Source organism: Macaca nemestrina, chromosome 18 (genome assembly GCF_043159975.1).
Source record: "Macaca nemestrina isolate mMacNem1 chromosome 18, mMacNem.hap1, whole genome shotgun sequence".
NCBI lineage: Eukaryota > Metazoa > Chordata > Mammalia > Primates > Cercopithecidae > Macaca > Macaca nemestrina.
Window position 1 is genome coordinate 47,133,471 of NC_092142.1, and position 20,220 is coordinate 47,153,690.

The window sequence follows — 20,220 nt, forward strand, 5'->3', positions numbered from 1 at the left end:
GAATTTTTAGAGATAAATAGATCACCACACATGTTACTATCATCATGCATCAAATTTAATTTTTGTTAAATTTCATATTCAATTATGTTTTGTTTTTTTATCCATGTCTAAGGTTCATATTAAGTACTTTAATTTCATTGAGTTAATGTATACTAATTTTGTAATTTCCCTTTTTAGACATTAAGTTTATTTCCAATTAATTATTCTCTTTCATCCCCTTCTGCATCAACTTCTACAGCCCTCTTCAATGGACTTCTTCAATAGCCTCTTGTCTCCTAGTTCTTCGTCTTGAACCTTTTCTCTTCACTGAGCCTTTCTAAAAGAAGTTTGGGGCATCCCTTTCCCTTGAATAAAAGACTTTAATGGCTATAGAATGAACACGAAATTTCTTAGTATAACATTAAGACCGTTTGCAACTTGTCTTGGGCCTGTCTTGCCTCAACTCACCTCATTGACACCCTAGTTCTAGCTCTACTGAATGTAAAACAGCTTCACATTGAGTTATTTCATGTCTCTATGATTCTGCCTTTGGTTCTCTGCTGGGAGTGCTCTTCCATCTCTGATTTTTTTTTTTTTTTTGAAACGGTGTCTCGCCCTGTTGCCCAGGCTGGAGTGCAGTGGTGCAATTTCGGCTCGCTGCAGCCTCTGCCTTCCGGGTTCAAGTGATTTTCCTGCGTCAGCCTCCTGAGTAGCTGGTATTACAGGCATGTGCTACCATGCCCGGCTAATTTTTTGTATCTTTAATAGAGACAAGGTTTACCCATGTTGGTCAGGCTGGTCTCGAACTCCTGACTTCATGATCCAACCACCACCACGCCTGGCCTCCATCTCTGAATTTTAAAATTGAATCTATGCTTTTCCAACGGCTGTAGGCTGTTACCACTCCTCTCTCTGTGCCTTCACAGTCTGTCATACATGTAATTTAACATAATGCTTATCCCATTGTATTGAAATGTATCTTATAGGTATTTTTTCTCTACCAAATTTGAATTTGTTTTTCTCCTTTAGCCATCCTGTACTGAGCAGTGTATTGGGTCTGGCAGATAGTTTGTACTCAGTAAATGTTTGGAAAATGAGTTTTAACTGTTTTATTTATTTTCATAGGGTGAATTCCTAGTAGTAAGGATATTCAAATTTTATTATCTACTTCTTCCACCTGAACAGCATCGTAATTATACTTTAACTCCCTTCATTCTAGGCAGGTAATGGATAGGTTCCAAAATTACAATGTTGTTGGAGGGGTTTGATTATTATTAGCACATGAAATCTTATTTGAATTGACTAAATGAGGATTTGGTACATCATTTATGAATTAGTGTGAACTAAGTTTTGCTGTGTTAACTTCTCTGAAATCTCAGTCACATGACATGAGTGTCTTTCTGGCTCATGCTTCATGCCTGAGATTAGTGGGGGTTGTGTCTGCCTATTAGAGTCACTTGGACCCAGGTGGTTTGGAGATTCATCTCAAGACATGCTTCCCTTATCTCTGAGGCAGGAAAAGGAAATGGGACATATTTCTCATTGGCTTGTAATGCTTCTGCCCGGAAGGAACTGTCACTTCTACTATGTTTCATGGGTCAATTTAAAACTCTTAGACACACCTATTAATATATTTGAAGGAAGTTAGAAAGAGCAGTGCCCGGAAGAAAAGGGGAGTTTGTCAGTAGCCCTAATGACTATCATAGTTACTGAAAGTGTGTCTTGGGCATAATCTGTCTTAACTCCCAGATACACCCTGACAGTTGTCTTTCTAAAAATCATTCACAGTCAGTGCTCAGATTCTAGTTAGTCCAAATTGATATGGTTTGGCTGTGTCCCCACCCAAATCTCACTTTGAGTTGTAATAATTCCTGTGTGTCAGGGGCAGTGCCAGGTGTAGATAATTGAATTATGGGGGCGGTTTCCCCCTTACTGTTCTCTTGGTAGTGAATAAGTCTCACAAGATCTGATGGTTATATAAATGATAGCTCCCCTGCACACGCTGTCTTGCCTGCCGCCATGTAAGACAGGCCTTTGCTTTTCCTTTGCCTTCCTCCATGATTGTGAGGCCTCCTCAGCCATGTGGAACTGTAAGTCCATTAAACCAAACCTCTGTCTTTTATAAATTACCCAGTCTCTGGTATGTCTTTATTAGCAGTGTGAGAACAGACTAATACATACATGTTATACTAAATATTAATATTTCAGCTTCTGATTGGCCGTGATAATATCATCAACTATGCTAAATTTCTAATAATACACATATTTCTAATAATATGCATCTAATAGGGGTTATATTGTGATTATGTAAGAGAATATTCTTGTTCTTAAGAACAAGGGTCCTTGGCCGGGCGCGGTGGCTCAAGCCTGTAATCCCAGCACTTTGGGAGGCCGAGGCGGGCGGATCACAAGGTCAGGAGATCGAGACCACAGTGAAACCCCGTCTCTACTAAAAATACAAAAAATAAGCCGGGCGCGGTGGCGGGGCGCCTGTAGTCCCAGCTACTCAGGAGGCTGAGGCAGGAGAATGGCGGGAACCCGGGAGGCGGAGCTTGCAGTGAGCTGAGATCGCGCCACTGCACTCCAGCCTGGGCAACAGCGTGAGACTCCGTCTCAAAAAAAAAAAAAAAAAAAAAAAAAAAAGAACAAGGGTCCTTAATCTGTCACAGGATTAGAGATTTAAAGAATAAGGATTTCGATTCTGCAGCTTATCCTCAAATGTTTATTAATTATGTGTGAGTGTGGAGAGAGAAAGCAAACGTGGCAAAATGCCACTTTTCAGTTGGTGAATTCAATTCGTGAATCTGGAATAAGGATATACAGGAGTTACTGTATGATTCTTGCAACTTTTTTGTACGTTTGAATTTTTTTCAATAGAAAGTTAAAAATAATCATGGCACAAGTTTACAAAGCCTTTGTAAACATTAGTATTAACTACTTTTGAGCCATTATTGCTTTTCATTCTGACTGACGTTTTGAAAGTACTTTTCTTTTCCTCTGAGGCCTGTAAAATACGTGGACTATATTAATCAGTGATCTTTCAAAAACAAAGACTGAGGCCCAAACATTAAACCTAGATGGAAATCTGATTTTTAAAAATTCACAAATAATGCCAGATTTCATTTAAGAGACTTTTTTTCCCCCTTCTAGTTGGTTGAAATGTTGGATATGTCTGTCCCTGCAGTTGCTAAATTGAGACGTCTTTTAGATAGTCTTCCAAGGGAAGCTTTACCAGACATCTTGACATCAATTATCCGAACGAGCAACAAAGAGAAACTCCAGGTACAGTGTTCCCTTCTTGAATGCCAGGTTGCTTTGTCACTTTTTATTGAGATCTAGATAGTGAGTAGTTAAGTTTTGACCTTCAAGAAAAAGATATTGGAGACCCAAAGTAGTTGAAATGCTTTTACATTTAAGCTGACTTTCAAATGTGATTGTTTTATATTTTTGTTTACACAAGCATCTCTTTTATTTGTATAATCAGTACTAATAGTCAATTTACAGAAAAAGTTAAAGCAAAGAATCATAAAAAGGTCAATATTTGGCTGCGTGCTCACGCCTGTAGTCCCAGCACTTTGGGAGGCCGAGATGGGTGGATCAGTTGAGATCAGGAGTTCAAGACCAGCCTGGCCAACATGGCAAAACCCTATCTCTACTAAAAATACAAAATTAGCTGGGCGTGGTGGTGCACGCCTATAATCCTAGCTACTTGGGAGGCTGAGGCAGGAGAATCGCTTGAACCTGGGAGGCGGAGGCTGCAGTGAGCCAAGATTGTGCCACTGCACTCCAGGCTGGGCAACAGAGACTCTGTCTCAAAAAAAAAAAAAAAAAAAGGGGTGAATATTTAATTTAACTTAAATATGTAGACATTCTTTGATTCACTATTTTTAAATGTGGAGCCATGGCCCTTCCCTTATGTGTGGACCTGCTTTCTTAGAATCTTCATGATGTTTTTTATATAAATCACACCTATGATACATTACTTATAATTTTAAATTTATATTTATTTAAAGTGAAATGAATTTTAAAGACACTTAAAAAGTAATCCAAGTGTAGAATCCTACATTTACATGACTTAATCTCCAAACTGTAATACTTTAAGTTTTCTTGCACACTTATTTTTAAAGCAATCTTTTTTACTGAATCATCCTAGAACATTTGTTTGTTTTCAGTGAAACAGCTCTTTCATATGTTATCAGTTTATTTAATACTTAAATCCAACTGTTATAATAGCAAATGCAACTAACACAAACAGGTTGGTTATACACAGGAATTCAATTAAACCGGTGGGAGTAGAGGAGTTACGGGACTGCCAGAGAGCCCCCTGGCTGTGGGCGGCAGCAGTGTGTTTTACTGCAGGAACGGAGAGCGGCCCGTGCTCCGACAAATCACTAGTGAGAGTTGGTTCAGTGCTTCTGTTGTCTTGTGTATGTAAACATTTAATATTTTGAACTTATAATTTGTTTAGATCTAATATGAAAACACATGCTGGGCTTTAAGAGAATAATTCCCAGAAAGAGTTGACGTCAACTGTGTATCTGGTTTTTTTAATCTTAAAAACACACAGCTTCATTTTAAAGTGAAAAATCAAGATTCTGTTTTTTCTTTCTTTTTTGAGGATTCTGATACTCATCTCAAACAACCTTGCTGATTAATATAGTTCATTTGGGTTGTCTTAGCCGTAGTGTAGCTGTGAATACTGGTAAGAATTTTTTTTTTTTTAACTTGGCAATTCAAACCATGGCTCTGACTGCCTGTTTTTGGATTGTGTGTTTCTGAGAGAGATCCTATTAATTGACTCACATTTCCTTAGATTTTAGATGCTGTGAGCCTAGAGGAGCGGTTCAAGATGACTATACCACTGCTTGTCAGACAAATTGAAGGCCTAAAATTGCTTCAAAAAACCAGAAAACCCAAGCAAGATGATGATAAGAGGGTAAATATTTATTTTAATCCATTTAAGGTTTGAAAAAAAGAGGAGAATAAAGAGAGGAACAAAAAAGAAAAGTTTATTGTCTCCTACCACTCGCATTACTGATAAAATTTAGATGTTTCCTTCTCATCCTTGTCTTTGCCTGGATTTATTTTTTAAAACATGTAAGCATTTTTCTCACTTTGTTTTGGTTATCGTCCAAAAGGATAATTTACTGAGCCATTTCCCCTTTTGTTTCCAGTGTTTTGCATATTGTAAACACTAACAAATAACTGTGATGGGTGTCTTTGAGTGTAACATTTTTTTACTGCATGTAGTATTAAGGAAGTAATACAAAACTGTTTCTTAAAGGGACTGTATGTTGTGTCCGAAATTTGGCTGTTTTCAACTTACAAGAGTTTCCATTTTTATTTGGTCAAACTCTTGATCTTTTTTGTTTTCTAAGTTTAAGTCCTCTAACCTCCAGTGGCTTGATAAATATTCACTTTCCTTTCAGTTTGACTTTAGTTGATTTTTTAAAAAGTATTTAATTCTTTAACCCATATATTATTTTGAAGACAGCAGTTGTATTTTTCCTTCAAATAGCTTTTTATTTGACTCAACACCACTAATTACATAATCCTTCCCATCCCCATTATCATCCATTACATTTATATGTATGATGGGATCTGTTTGAAGTCTACCTTGATCTGTTGATTTTTCAATTTTTATGTCTGGACAGAGTTTAGATTAGGAAAATATATTTGGTATGGACAGGATGTGAAAATGGCAGTTCTTTGAAGGCTGTTGGAGATGCAGAACTCTGACTTAAGTGAGGTGTTGAGAATTATGTTAGCAATTTGATGTTCATCAGTACAGAAGTCTTGTCATCAAAGAGAATACATTGTAGAGAAAGCAGAGCAGAAGGGAAGAACTCCTCCCTGGTGGTACTGGAGAAGGGGCAGTAAAGTAGGCCGAGGAGAGAGAGGGAGGAACAGTGATCATCATGCTGGGGTTTAGTACTCCAGGACACCATGCTGTTTAAAACATGCAGAAAACTGGATTATTTCTGGCTTGAGATCAGATTAGGGATTCAATTACTCATTTTGTGTAGAAAGACAAATCCACTGGGAGTTGCAGAAAACTTCAACTTACTCTCAATAAAGGTTGCCATCACTTAAAATGAAAGTTTTTCAAAAGTGCTCCAGAAAATGATCAAACAAGAGATAGTTATTTAAAAAGTAGGAATGAGGATAATATTTGGAGTTAGCCTAAAATTCTGTCCTTTTCATTCCCCTAAGAGTTGAAAAGCACTGTTTTAGCAGTCAGGAAGGAAAAATGCATTAAAAAGTGCTTTTGTCTTAACAGTGAAATCACTGATATGCTTATAGAACTCTCACTTTTAAAAATATATATAATATGTTCAGTTTTTTATTTATAATATTTTATCTGCTGATGACTTATATAAGAATAAAAGCATATATTTAGTACTTATGTTTTTATAAAATTAAATTTTTATTTACTGCTTTATATTTTAAACATTTTTATATTTGAATGTATTAAATAGATAAATTTTCCAGGTTAAAAAATAAGTTCTGGGCTGAATGTGGTGGCTCACACCTGTAATCCCAGCACTTTGGGGGCTAAGGAAGGAGAATTGCTTGAGGCCAGGAGTTCAGGACCAGGCTGGGCAACATAGTGAGACCTCTACAAAAAAAAAATTTAAAAATTAGCCAACATGGTGGTGTGTGGCTGTAGTCCCAGCTACTTAGGAAGCTGAGGTGGAAGGATTGCTTGAGCCAGGGAGGTTGAGGCTGCAGTAAGCAGTGTTGATGCCATTGCACTTCAGCCTGGATGACAAAGCTTAACCCTGTCTCAAAAAATAAAATGTTCTGGGGGCTTTTAAATTAAATGCTAGTATATCATTTTGCTCCAGTAATGGTTGTTTATTCATGAATTTCAAGGAGCACATAAGGTAGTTTTAACATATGATAGAGAGATCATAGCGGAGAACACAAAGGCCATTTGACTTTGCACAGAATATGTTTTTTAGATTTGAAAGAACAATTTTGGCAGGATGGGAACAGATGCCAAAGGCTCACTGAAGTGATTGATGAGGTAGGGGATCTGGTGGTTATAGCCACTTGTCACAGAACCTCACAAGAAGGGAAGTAAATAGTGTGGTAGTTAACTAGAAGGAACTAGAGGTAAGAAAAAATATTTTGAAAGCAGGAAAGCTTTGAAGACAAAATAGAGCCAGTGGTGGAAAGGTTGAAGATGCTAGGAAGAAATTTTGTAATGTGAGAAATAAAATGGAATTTTTTTCAGTCACCAAATGGTAAGAAGTAATGTATTTCAAGAAAATAGTGGCTGCAATAGTAGCTGAAAGAAAGATAGTTCCTAGTTGGTTTAATCATTTCTGGTATCCAGTTCCTTGAAATTTGTTTTCTCATGCACATATTATTGTAAGCATATACCAAAGAATCATGTCTACCTTATGCTGGTCTGCTTTCGCAATTCTACTGCCTCTCTGTATACAACCGCCTGAAGTTCAGATTATCATTCTGAGCTTCACTTCCTAAAGCTATAGACTATAGTCATAAAAATGTTTATTCAGCACCAGTCATAATCTTATGTGTACCTGGGTACTATTTCCAATTTATTTTGACATACGGTTTTACTCTTCTGCTTTCTACATTAGGTTATAGCAATACGCCCTATTAGGAGAATTACACATATCTCAGGTACTTTAGAAGATGAAGATGAAGATGAAGATAATGATGACATTGTCATGCTAGAGAAAAAAATACAAACATCTAGTATGCCAGAGCAGGCCCATAAAGTCTGTGTCAAAGAGATAAAGAGGTAAATTATAAAAGGCATTTGTTCATTATTGTACTCCTGATTAACATTCTTAGTACTCCTGATTAACACCACTTTCACTACTCTTTTCTCAAATACTGAGGATACATGGTGCAAGTCTTCCACCTGCAGTGTGCTGTCAAGCATTATAACTCTTGCAGCTGCCTTTTTGTTGTCTGAAAGAACAGACCATGCTTCTTTGTTTATAAGTAATGTTTGTTCAGTTAGCATCGTATTCTTCACGTGACTTTTCTTCTCTAGATTATAAACTCTCAAGGGCAAGGACTGTCCATTTCTCTTCGTACAAGACAAAGTACAGGGAAACCTTGATAACAGAATAGGATATGTGGGTTGATTACATTTTCTGGATATCCCCAGTGTTAAACTGAAAGCCATTTTTCCTTTACATACTTTTAACTTTATAACTCTTATTCCATTTTCTTTTATTAGTGAATTGTAATGAGCCTGCTTGAATGCTTAGTGACTTCATATTTGACTTTCTGAGGCTCACAGTTAAGAACATTGGTAATTGTAGTTGATGGGTATTTTATATTGCCTCTGACATTAGTTAATATATATAGAACACTTATGGACCGCTACTGGGTTGAAAAGAGTGTAAAGACATAATAATATCCAATCATAAATAACTTATAATTACATTCAAATGAGTATATGATATTAGCTTGCTTTTATGAGGCGACACCTCACTCATCTCTGATACAAAAGAATAAAATTATTGTATTACGCATAGTTAGGCACTTACATCTTACTGTGATAAGTAAACCGATGGATATGTGTCACTTGACTATCCCTGTGAGCTCAAAAGGGACACACACTAGTGAGGCCATATTTCCAGGATAGAATTAGATATACTGTTTTCTCCTGCAGTTTGCAGGTATCTGCCTTATTTTGTTTTGTAAGTACATTAAGTACTTACAAAATATGAGAATACATTGTAGAGAAAGCAGAGCAGAAGGGAAGAACCCCTCCCTGGTGGGACTACAGAAGGGGCAGTAAAGTAGGCTGGGGAGAGAGAGAGGAGTGGTGATCATTACATTACAAAACAAAATAAACGTTTTATTATCTGGATACTTTCAAACTTTTTCAGATTTGTTCAACTAAACATGCATGATATATCTAACCAAGAAAGAGAGCTGTTTGATTTTTCTGTTACAGAATTTTTCTGTGTTCTTGAACAAGTTTGCTGTGTATTCTTTCTCCACAGACTCAAAAAAATGCCTCAGTCAATGCCAGAATATGCTCTGACTAGAAATTATTTGGAACTTATGGTAGAACTTCCTTGGAACAAAAGCACAACTGGTAAGCCAAAAAATTACACCTTTTTTTGCAGTCTAATTGTCACTCAGAAAGCTCATGCAGTTTTTCATTTCAGATTTACTCCACTGATTGTCTTACTGTTATTTTTGTTTTCAATTTTTTTGAAACCGTTTTATTGAAGTGTGATTGGCATACAAAAAGCTGTATATATTTAGTGAATACATCTCAGTGAGTTTCGGAATAAGTATACACCCATGAAACCATCACAATCCTCATAGCCATAAACATATCCATCACCTCCAAAGTTTCCTCCTATGTCTTTTGTGATTATTATTATCATCATTATTATTGGCTTTTTTGTTTTGGTGCTGGTGGTGAGAACGTTGAACATAAGGTCTAATGTTAAATTAACAATATTGTTAGTGATAGGCACTTTTCTTTGTAGTAGATCTCTAGAACTTATTTATCTCGCGTAACTGAAACTTTGTTCCCTTTAACCATCACCTCCCATTTTCTTCTCCTCTCATCCCCTGGCAACTACGAGTCTACTCTCCATTTCTATGAGTTTGACTATTTTAGATTGCACATGCATTAAATAGGTGAAATCATACAGTACTTGTCTTTCCGTGTCTGGCTTATTTCACTTAGCATGATGCCTTCTAGTTCCATCCATGTTGTCACAGATGGCAAGATTTCCTTCTTTTTTAAGGTGCATAATGTTCCATTGTATGTCTATACCACATTTTCTTTATTCACTTATGTATCAGTAGACATTTCAGTTGTTTCCGTATCTTGGCTGTTGTAAGTAATACTGCAGTGAATACGGAAGTGCAGCTATCTCTTTGAGATCCTGATTTCAGTTCCTTTGGCTATTTACCCAGAGGTGGGATTGCTGGATCATATGGAAGTTGTTTTTTAACTTTTTTAGTAACTTCCATACTGTGTCCATAATGGCTATACCAATTTACATTCCGAACAACAGTGTACAACGGTGCCCTTTTCTCCATATCCTCACCTTCACTGGTTATGGTTGGTTTGTTTTTTTTAATAATGGCCATCCTAACAGGCATAAAGTGCTTTCTCATTGTGGTTTTGATTTGCATTTCCCTGATTATTAGTCATGATAAGCACTTATTTGATTTTTTGGTGTTAAGTTTCATGAGTTCCTTATATATTTTGGATATTAACCCCTTATCAGATATATGGTTTGCACATATTTTCTCCCATTACATAGGTTGCCTTCTCATTTTGCTGAACTTTTTTTTCTGTACAGAAGCTTTTTAGTTTGATATAATTTCACTTGTTCATTTTTGCTTCTGTTGACTTGACTTTGGTGTCATATCAAAAATACCATGCCCAGACCAATGTCAAGGAGCTTTTAAAATATATTTTCTTCTAGGACTTTTACAGTTTCAGGCCTTACATTTAAGTCTTGAGTCCATTTTGAATTAATGTTTGTACACGGTATAATATAAGGGTTCAAGTGCGTTCTTCTGCATGTGGGTATCTGTTTTCCCAACAGCATTTTTTTGAAGAGACTGGCCTTTCCCTGTTGTATATTCTTGGTGCCCTTTTTGAAAATTAGTTGACCTTCTAGCTAACCTGATAGGGTTTATTTCTGGGCTCTCCATTCTAGTCCATTGGTCCGTGTGTCTGTTTTTGTGCCAGAATCATAGTCTCTGATTACTGTAGTTTCATAATATAACTTGAAGTCAGAAAGTCTGGTGTCTCCACGTTTGTTCTTCCTCCAGATTGGTTTGGCTATTCAGGGTCTTTTGTAATTTCTTATTAATTTTAGGATTTTTAAAAATCTATTTTTGTGAAAAATGTCATTGGAATTTTAATAGGGATTACATTGAACTAGTAGATTGCTTTGAGTGGTATAGATATTTTAGCAACATTTTTCTAGTCTATGAACATGTAATATCTTTCCATTTGTTTGTGTCTAACTTCTTTCATCAGTGTTTTATGATGTTTAGTGTACAGACCTTTGACCTCCTTGGTTAAGTTTGTAGTTAAGTATTTCATTCTTTCTGAAACTATTGTAAATGAGATTGTTTCCTTAATTTCTATTTATTTATTAATTTTTTTGACATGGAGTTTCACTCTTCTCACCCAGGCTGGAGTGCAGTGGCGTGATCTTGGCTCACTGCAACCTCCGCCTCCCAAGTTCAAGTGATTCTCCTGCTTCAGCCTCGCAAGTAGCCTTAATTACAGGCACCTGCCATGATACCTGGCTAATTTTTTGTATTTTTAGCAGAGACAGGGTTTCACCATGTTGGACAGGCTAGTCTTGAACTCCTGACCTCAAGTGATCCACCCGTCTCGGCCTCCCAAAGTGCTGGGATTACAAATGTGACCCACTGCGCCTGGCCCTTAATTTCTCTTTAGAGAAAGGTTTTTTTTTTCTTTTTTGAGCTTTATTGAAGTGTAATTGACATAGAGTAAACTTCACAAATGTAATATGTACATTTTGATGAGTTTTGACTTATGTATACATCTGTAATGTTATCACCATAATTAAGATAATGAGTACAACCATCACCTCCGGAAGTTTCTTCATGCCCTTTAATAATCCCTTCCTTCTTCCCTGCCCCTTTCCTCCTTGCCTCCTAATCCCCAAGCAACCACTAAAGATTAATCTGTATTTTCTAAAATTTCATATAAATGGAATCATAGAGTATGAGCCCTTTTTTCTGGCTTCTTCAATTCAGCATGATTATTTTGAGGTTCATCCATGTTGCTGTATATAACAGTAATTTGTTTCTTTTTATTGCTGGAGTTGTATTCTGTTGTATGGATATACCATCATTTGTTTATCACTTCATCTGTTGATAGACATTTGGGTTGTTTTCAGTTTTTTTGGCTATTAAAAATAAAGCTGGCTGGGCACAGTGACTCACACCTGTAATCCTAGCACTTTGAGAGACCAAAGTGGACAGATCATTTGAACCCAGGAGTTTGAGACCAGCATGGGTAACATAGGAAGACCTTGACTCTGTTTTAAAAAATAAAATAATAAATAAAATAAAAATATTTAATAAAATAAAATATCAAACAAAGCTATGGTGAGCTGTGGTAGTAAATTTATTTTTTAATTTATTTAAAGTTTGCATGTCATAACAAAATACTGCCTTATAGTTGAAAGGAAACATTTCTTGGTACTCTGAGATGCCATATGTGTCAGCACTAGAGATGTATAGCAGCCATGTATCCATCATGAAAATAATTCCATTGTTTAGCATTTCAACGAAGAACTGAAGATGAGTAAATTATGGTATAAAAGGAGTCATGTTAAGCTCCTAAACCTTTGCTACATAGGATTATGTCTAGATAATTGTGAGTGTGGTTATAAAACCATGAAAATGCCATTCATATATATATTTTTGAGACGGAGTCTCACTCTGTCGCCCAATCTGGAGTGCAGTGGTGTGATCTTGACTCACTGCAACCTCCGCCTCCTGGGTTCAAGCAATTCTCCTGCCTCAGCCTCCCAAGTAGCTGGGATTATAGACGCTTGCAACCACACCCGGCTCATTTTTGTATTTTTAGTAGAGACAAGGTTTCACCATGTTGGCCAGGCTGGTCTAGAACTCCTGGCCTCAAGTGATCTGCCCTCAAGTGATCTGCCTGCCTTGTCCTCCAAAAGTGCTGGGATTACAGACCTGAGCCACTGAGCCACTGTGTCCAGCCTAAATATCTTCATTTGTTTGTTTGTTTTTTGAGATGGTGTCTTGCCCTGTCACCCAGGCTGGAATGCAGTGGTGCGATCTCGGCTCACTGCAACCTCTGCTTCCTGGGTTCAAGCGATTCTCCTGCATATCAGGGATTACAGGCGCCTGCCACCATGCCCAGCTAATTTTTGTATTTTTAGTAGAGATGGGGTTTCACCACGTTGGCCAGGCTGGTCTCGAACTCCTGACCTCAAGTGATCCTCCCACCTCGGCCTCCCAAAGTGCTGGGATTACAAGTGTGAGCCACCAAGCCCAGCCCCCCATTCGTAATTTCTGAAAGAGAAGTTTACCTACCAAGTGGAGATCTCAGATAGTAACTGAAAGCAGAAAGGAAAGCAGAGAGGAAAGAGCTGTAGGAAATATCTTTGCAGATTTTCCCATCTCAGAGGAGTCAGTAGATACCATTTCAATCTTCCAATTATAAATAGGGAAATTTATATTGAAATTTGAAATTTTTTTCATGTAACCACATGTTATTCAAAACAGGAAGCCTGCTTTCTGAATCATTAAAGAGAATAACTAGAAAAATATGTCCTGTATGGAAAAGATAGAAAATAATGTATACAGCATGGAAATCACCTTTACTTAAAAGATTGAAAGAACTTTTAAAATTATCTTTACTTGGCATATTTCTTGGAAGAAATTTCTTCACAGTGTTGTGTCTTTTCTAAATTATCTTGACTTTTATTCTTACCTTACTGAATGTGTTAATCATGAATGGATAATGCATTATAACAAGTACCTTTTTAGGTACAAGATGATATTTTGATGGAAACTTACTCTTCTTGGACATGATGATATTGATGACCTAACATTGAACCATCTTTGCATAACTAAAATAAATCCCACTGGGATTTAGTAGATTATTCTTTATAGATTTGATTTACTAGCATTTTAATATTTACAGCTATATGAAAAGGGATGTCTGAGGTTTTCTCTTATGTTTACTGTGGTAGGTTTTAGTGTCAGGGCTAGCACTGTGAAACAATTGAGAAACCTTCTATCTTTCACTTCTTCATATATTCATTGGTTGGGTTCTGGAGCCAGGAAAGGGGGAAGAAATTTTAGTTTTTCTCCTCTTGCATCACTCACCTAGGACTCTGACTAAAATCAATAGTACTATAATTAAATTATATAGTTTACTGCTTAGCTAGGTTTTTGGGGGAGCTAGCTTGGGAACCAAATTACCATCTCAGGCCATTTTTTTCCTCTATGAAAAATCCGTAGCAAATTCTAGATAATTAAAAGAGTGTGTACTAATTAATTAAAAGATTTGTGTGTATTTCTCTCTCCCATCTTCTGCTTTCACTGCCAGCATGATCATGTGGCTGTGTATTATCCTCTGGCAGCCACCCATCTAGTGAATTTATTTTGGCTTCTGTTACCTGGTGTTTAATCTGAGTATTTTAAGTGCTGAAACATATTAGTAAACCTGTTGAAAGCCTGGCTTTAGAAACAAAGCCTAACTCACACACTTCGGGTGAGACTTTGATACAACTTTCTGTGTGGCAGTTAGGCAATTCTTTACATCATCTCTTTTTTTTTGACCCAGCACTTCTGTTCATAGAAGATAATCTGAAAGAAATCATTGCAGATATATGGGATGATTTAGTTACAGTGATGCACAGTTGAAGCATCTTTTATAAATGTAAAGATGTATAAACAACTTGAATGCTCAGCAGTAGGGAAGTAGTTAAATGAATATAGATAATTAAGTAATGGAGTATTAAGTAGCCATAGAATGTTACTGATAAATATATGTGTGACAGTGAAAGTTGTCTGTAATATATTAAGTGAAAAAAACATTTTACAAAACTTAAAGGCCCCATAAAATCCCATTTTGAAAAGTAGGTTTGTAAATGCACGCACACAGCCTGGAATAACACATACTGAAGTAAAGGTAGTGGTGATCTCTTGGAGGCATGAGATTATGGGTAACTGTTTTCTTCTTTTCTATTAGTGTATCAGCTTTTCTGGAACGAACATATATTACTGCTGAAATAAGGAAAAAAATCACCCTTTTTTAAAGGGAACAAATGCCAGCACACATAGACTATGTAGAAATTATATCTTCATAAGAAGTAATGCATAACTAGAAAATCATTCCAAATAAAATGATATGAACATTTAATTTTTAATTGTGTAGTCCCTGCTATCTCTGGAGACACTAAGTCTTAAGTAGAAAAGCCAAACCAAGTGCAGATCTCCTAGAAGCCTCATTTAGAAGGATCCAAGTCTGTTCTTATCACATCTGTTTTCGGAAAAAAATATTTTGCTCTCGTTATGCTTGAAAGGAGTTCTTTAACTTAAAAATTTTATGTGTTCTAATTATTTCTGTTGGGTTATTTGACAGACCGCCTGGACATTAGGGCAGCCCGGATTCTTCTGGATAATGACCATTATGCCATGGAAAAATTGAAGAAAAGAGTGCTGGAATACTTGGCTGTCAGACAGCTGAAAAATAACCTGAAGGGCCCAATCCTATGCTTTGTTGGCCCTCCTGGGGTTGGTAAAACAAGTGTGGGAAGATCAGTGGCCAAGACTCTAGGTCGAGAGTTCCATAGGATTGCACTTGGAGGAGTATGTGATCAGTCTGACATTCGAGGACACAGGTAGAACACTTCTCTCAGTTTAATCTCTGATTCCTCTTTCTTTTTAATTGACTAGAGCTCCCTAAAAGCTTAGGCATAGCATACGTCTGTTTTCTTTAAAGGGCTATTTGTGGTACCTTCAATGGAAAGGACATTTACAAGACTTACCAGCTAGCCTAGAGCCTCTAAGCACCCAAACTGACCTTGATTTTGTTTGGCAGTGGATACCTACTCTGTGCCTCAGCTTTCCTGGAATCTCATTCGAATGTAATTATAAGTTATTTATGATTGGATATTATTATGTCTTTACACTCTTTTCAACCCAGTAGCGGTCCATAAATAACCTCTAACTCTTAAGAGTTAAACAAAGTAACTGCAATAGGGAGGACCAATAGGAGGAGGTAGGAAGTCTTTGATAACAAGCTTGTTCTGATTGCAATCTAAGCTTCCTTTTATGAAGGTCGGTTTGTATTATGAATATGAGTAATAAGGATAAATGTTAGCATAATTATTAAGGCTTATTCTTGCATTTTGGACTCACTTTCTATCAAAAAAACAATAAACTGTAAGAACTGTCTCTCTTGGCTGGGTGCAGAGGCCCATGCCTGTAATCCTAACACTTTGGGAGGCAGAGATGGGTGGATTGTTTGAGCCCAACAGTTTGAGGCCAGCTTGGGCAACATAGGCAAACACTTTTGTCTCTACAAAATTTATATTTAAATTTTAAATTTTAATTTTTGTCTCTACAAAAATTAAAAAATTAGGCAGGCACAATGGCATGCACCTGTGGTCTCAGCTACTCAGGAGGCTGAGGTGGGAGAATCATTTAGGCCTGGGAAGGTCCAGGCTGCAGTGAACCATGATTGTACCACTGCTCGCCAGCCTGGAGACAGAGACATTATCTCAAAAAACAAACAAACAACAACGAGGAAATTGTTTCTGATTCATCTGACATTATTAGAATCAGATTTGCATGTTGCATTCATCGTTCTCCCTGATCTCTCTGTTGATCTGATGGAAGATGCCTTGGGAAGGCATGAATTTACATTTCATGGTTTAAGGGATTCATAGCAATTGTAAGTTGTGAGAAAACATACCTATAGTGTATGTGTTAAAGAACATGTTTAAATGTAGAAACCATAAACTGCTTATAAAAGAATATGATGCTTTTTAAATATCTTGTTCTCTATTTGCCTTATTTAAAGGGATCCCTATCCATAGACAGGGATGGGAAACTGTTTCAGAAACTTTTCTATGAGAAATGGTTATTTTTATTCTCTTTTATTTGCTCACTTAAAATTCTTATGCATTTAAAAAAAATCATTACTGGCCTTGTGTGGTAGCTCACACCTATAATCCCAGCACTTTAGGAGGCTGAGGCAGGCAGATTACTTGAGCTCAGGAGTTCAAGACCAGCCTGGGCAACATGGTGAGACCCCATCTCTAAAAAAAATAATAATAATAAATTTTAAAAAAGAATCATCACAAGATTTTAGTAAATAAACAATGAGGGGTGCAGATCAGAGTAGAGAATTGATTTGGGTGATTTCTTCTGGCAATTTCAAAAGATATTTTTGTTGCCTAGACTTCTTATTCTTGCATGTACCACTAGAGGCTGTAGTTTGCTTTTGTAAAGGAATTGGCATTTCTCTTGGACCAAACTTAAAGAAGCTGCGTCTAGGGCCTAAATCTTCTCATTTTAGCTACAGAGTAAGTATTTGATGGCATTTAGACAGTGAGTTTGTGGAATTATATGAAATTGACGTCATAAGCACATGACACGTAGGTAATTTGTTCTGTTTCTTTTCACATTGGTATTGATTATTTGATAAGGTTTGGAAAGCACTTATTCAATGTCTGACACACAGCATTCACTAAAAATTAGCTTTAACCATTTAAATTCTATTAATAAATTCTCAGGAGGACAAATTTAGATTTACAAGCTTCAGTATGAGTTTTTATAAATTTCAATCTGATTTTTTAAATTGCCTTCTAAAATATTTATCCTATTCTCAACATTATTGCTTAATTTATATGGCAGAATTATGGGAAAATGCATTTTTCTATTGCCTATTAATGGACAATGTATAGTGTCATGGTTCTCACCACTTATGAACATCATTGGATTAAAATAAATCTCTGTTTTAAATCCTTACTGACATATAAAATTTGTTTTTTTTTTCAAGTGAATATGCTTTTGTGTGTGTGACTGTATTAAGAAAATTGAGCCTAAAGAAAATAAGACTTGACTTTATGAGTCTTGTAACAGGAGGTCATGTTACAATCACCATTGCCTAAAATATTTGTAAATATAAACCTTTTTAGAAACGTATATATGGAGGCTATGATGGTTGCCGAGTAAAAAGTATCACGATTTGTTTTGTGAATCATTTTATTCAGCCTGATTTTAGATACACCTTGCTGGTAAGTGTTACTTAGCTATCAGTGTACCAGATGTTTGATTAACTACTACAGCAACCTGCCCTTGTGCTGTTGGGGACGTATTACCCATCTACCCCGTAAATTATTAAAGCCTGTAGAAAAATTTTATTTCAAACCCTGTTTGGAAGCACGTGGAGAGTAGTGGGGTTCAGTTGTTGAGGAAAGGGTGAGGGCAGAGCATGCACTTAGGTCAGTTATGAATTGAAGGTGAATAGGAGGAGAAGAGAAAGAACAGTTGACGATTCCAGCACAACCGTGGGTGTGCCTGGGGGAACCTGTGGTTCCATGTGACAGTTGAGGCATTTGGGAGACAACCCAGGTCTTGGCATTTGAGTACCGGTCACGTGCTCACAGTTAGAGTTCATGAAAAGTTTTGTTTTTCCTTAGCCTCTGAGTAGGCACCACTGTTCCGCAGTCTTAGAATTGCCAAGGAAAAAGAAAGCTGCTTTGTTACTGCACTTGCTTATCCTTTCGATTTTGCCACTCACTCTCCCTGTTTTTCCATGTGTAGAACCCTGGCTTCTTGCTGAAAGTATCTGCGTATGAGAAGGAGGATGCTGATAAGTTGGGGATTTATTTTAAAAACAAGCAAAGATATATTTTTTAGGGTTAAATGATAATGAGGTGGGAGATGGGGAAGAAAAAGAAAGGCTTGCCTTAACATTTAATCCTACACTTGGAAAATAATAGTGATCTGACTAAACATTGGCTCATTTTTGTCTATATTGTTTTGAGTAGCTTAAAGGGAGAATAATGTTTATACTATGTATTAACTCATTCAGTTTTTCTGTCTTTTCGACATTTCTCATTTGGGTTTATCTCCACTGTGATTTTTCTGTCCACTTTATAAGCCACAAAATACCCATTCTCTTCTATCAGTTTTAACAACTTAAATTTTTATATTTAAATATTACATTTAAGTAATGTAAATCAATTCACACAAATTAAATATAAAGTAACTTCTTTTAAGATGAAGTTTTATGAAATCATGTTTGCATAATTGTTTTTCATTTGTTCTTTGGTAAAAAATAATATATTACTGTTATGATATATCTTAAATCACTGTTGATATTCACTCCTAGAAATAATTTACCAGCTGTTTATTTAGATAATAAAATTATATTATTGTGAGAAATCCTTGGCTTAACTTGCAAACAAGATGAGAAGAAAAATGACCTTGTGATTTCCACATTGATACATTTTCATATGTAACCTGAAATGGTAAAGTTATAAATAAACTGTTTCATTATTAGTTTCTACAAGGGAAAAATAACTGAAGCAGCAAGCTTCTAATGTATTTTTTAGCATAGTGTACCAGATATATTATGGTTTGCCCACTATCCTTTCAACTTGTATTTGCATGCAGCTCTTCTTTGCCTCTCCAAAACTTAGGTTTATTTTAAAGACTCAACCCAAGGCTTCCTCCATTAATGTAAGTGCAGTCAGTTATGATTTTACTCTTCTCTAAACTGACCACCTGTTGTGCTCCTTTATAGAATACGGGCCTCTGGCATTTCTACCATACAACTGTGGAGATGATACATCAATACGTTTATAAAAAGTACAAGCTTTCTCAGCCAGGGGATTTATTATATATCTTCTTTATGTACCCCATGATGCTTATTTAACATAGTGCTAAATGTGGTGAGTGCTCTCTAGGTGTTTGTGAATTCATATAAAATTAAAACATAGTATTTTGGAAGTTATGCAACCCTTTAGATGAGTACACCCATACAAGTTAGTCTATAAAAAGATTTAGTAATGACTACCAGAAGAAGAATTGCGTTTGTTTAGACATGCTATTAAACATTAAAATCCCAGTTTCTTAAAGACTATCTTTCTTTTTGAGATCATTAGGATCTTTTTTAAACTGATTACTTTTTCGAGTTTGAGATACACACACACCCACACACCCACACACCCACCCACACATACACCCACACCCACACCTACACATCCACACACCCTTGGTAGAAAATATGAAAAAGGAAAAATGAAAAAAATTCTCATGTTTTTCTATCATACAAAGATAATCACTGTTAACATTTGTTTTGTACTGCCAAACTTACCATTGGATTTTAAGTAACAGAATTGTAATCCTGTCGTTTTCACTTAACATTGTAACACTTAAACTCTTTTATATTCCAAATTCTTTGTAAATTTTATTTTAATGGTTTGCATTATAGCCTGAGGGAGCCCTTTAATTGAATAGGTAGGAAGAGTGGATGGTGAAATGCCTATGTTTTTCTCTCTTGTCTGCTATAAAAGACATTTGCAAAAGTTGCTTCCATGAGGCGGAAATTGAACTGGGACTCAGGTGTACAGATTTCTGCTCTTGTGCTTTTTCCAGGAAACCAGAAGTAAACTTTAAGTAGCTGTTGCTAATAACGATGAGCATCTTTGGAAAGCTCACTGTATGCCA

The 20,220-nt window shown here is 36.3% G+C and overlaps 1 protein-coding gene across 5 annotated transcripts in view; it reads left to right on the forward strand.

Annotated features, from left to right (window-relative positions):
• LOC105492228 (lon peptidase 2, peroxisomal) overlaps positions 1-20,220 on the forward strand; it is a 118,899-nt gene that overhangs the window by 10,854 nt on the left and 87,825 nt on the right. For 4 of the 5 annotated variants that reach the window (XM_011759257.2, XM_011759254.2, XM_011759255.2 and 1 more), the window contains exons 3-7: positions 3,130-3,261; positions 4,793-4,915; positions 7,593-7,756; positions 8,979-9,073; positions 15,119-15,377. In XM_011759257.2, the coding sequence (XP_011757559.2) occupies positions 3,130-3,261; positions 4,793-4,915; positions 7,593-7,756; positions 8,979-9,073; positions 15,119-15,377 (773 nt within the window). The remainder of the gene's footprint in view (positions 1-3,129; positions 3,262-4,792; positions 4,916-7,592; positions 7,757-8,978; positions 9,074-15,118; positions 15,378-20,220) is intronic. The other variant, XM_011759256.2, reaches the window with a different exon arrangement.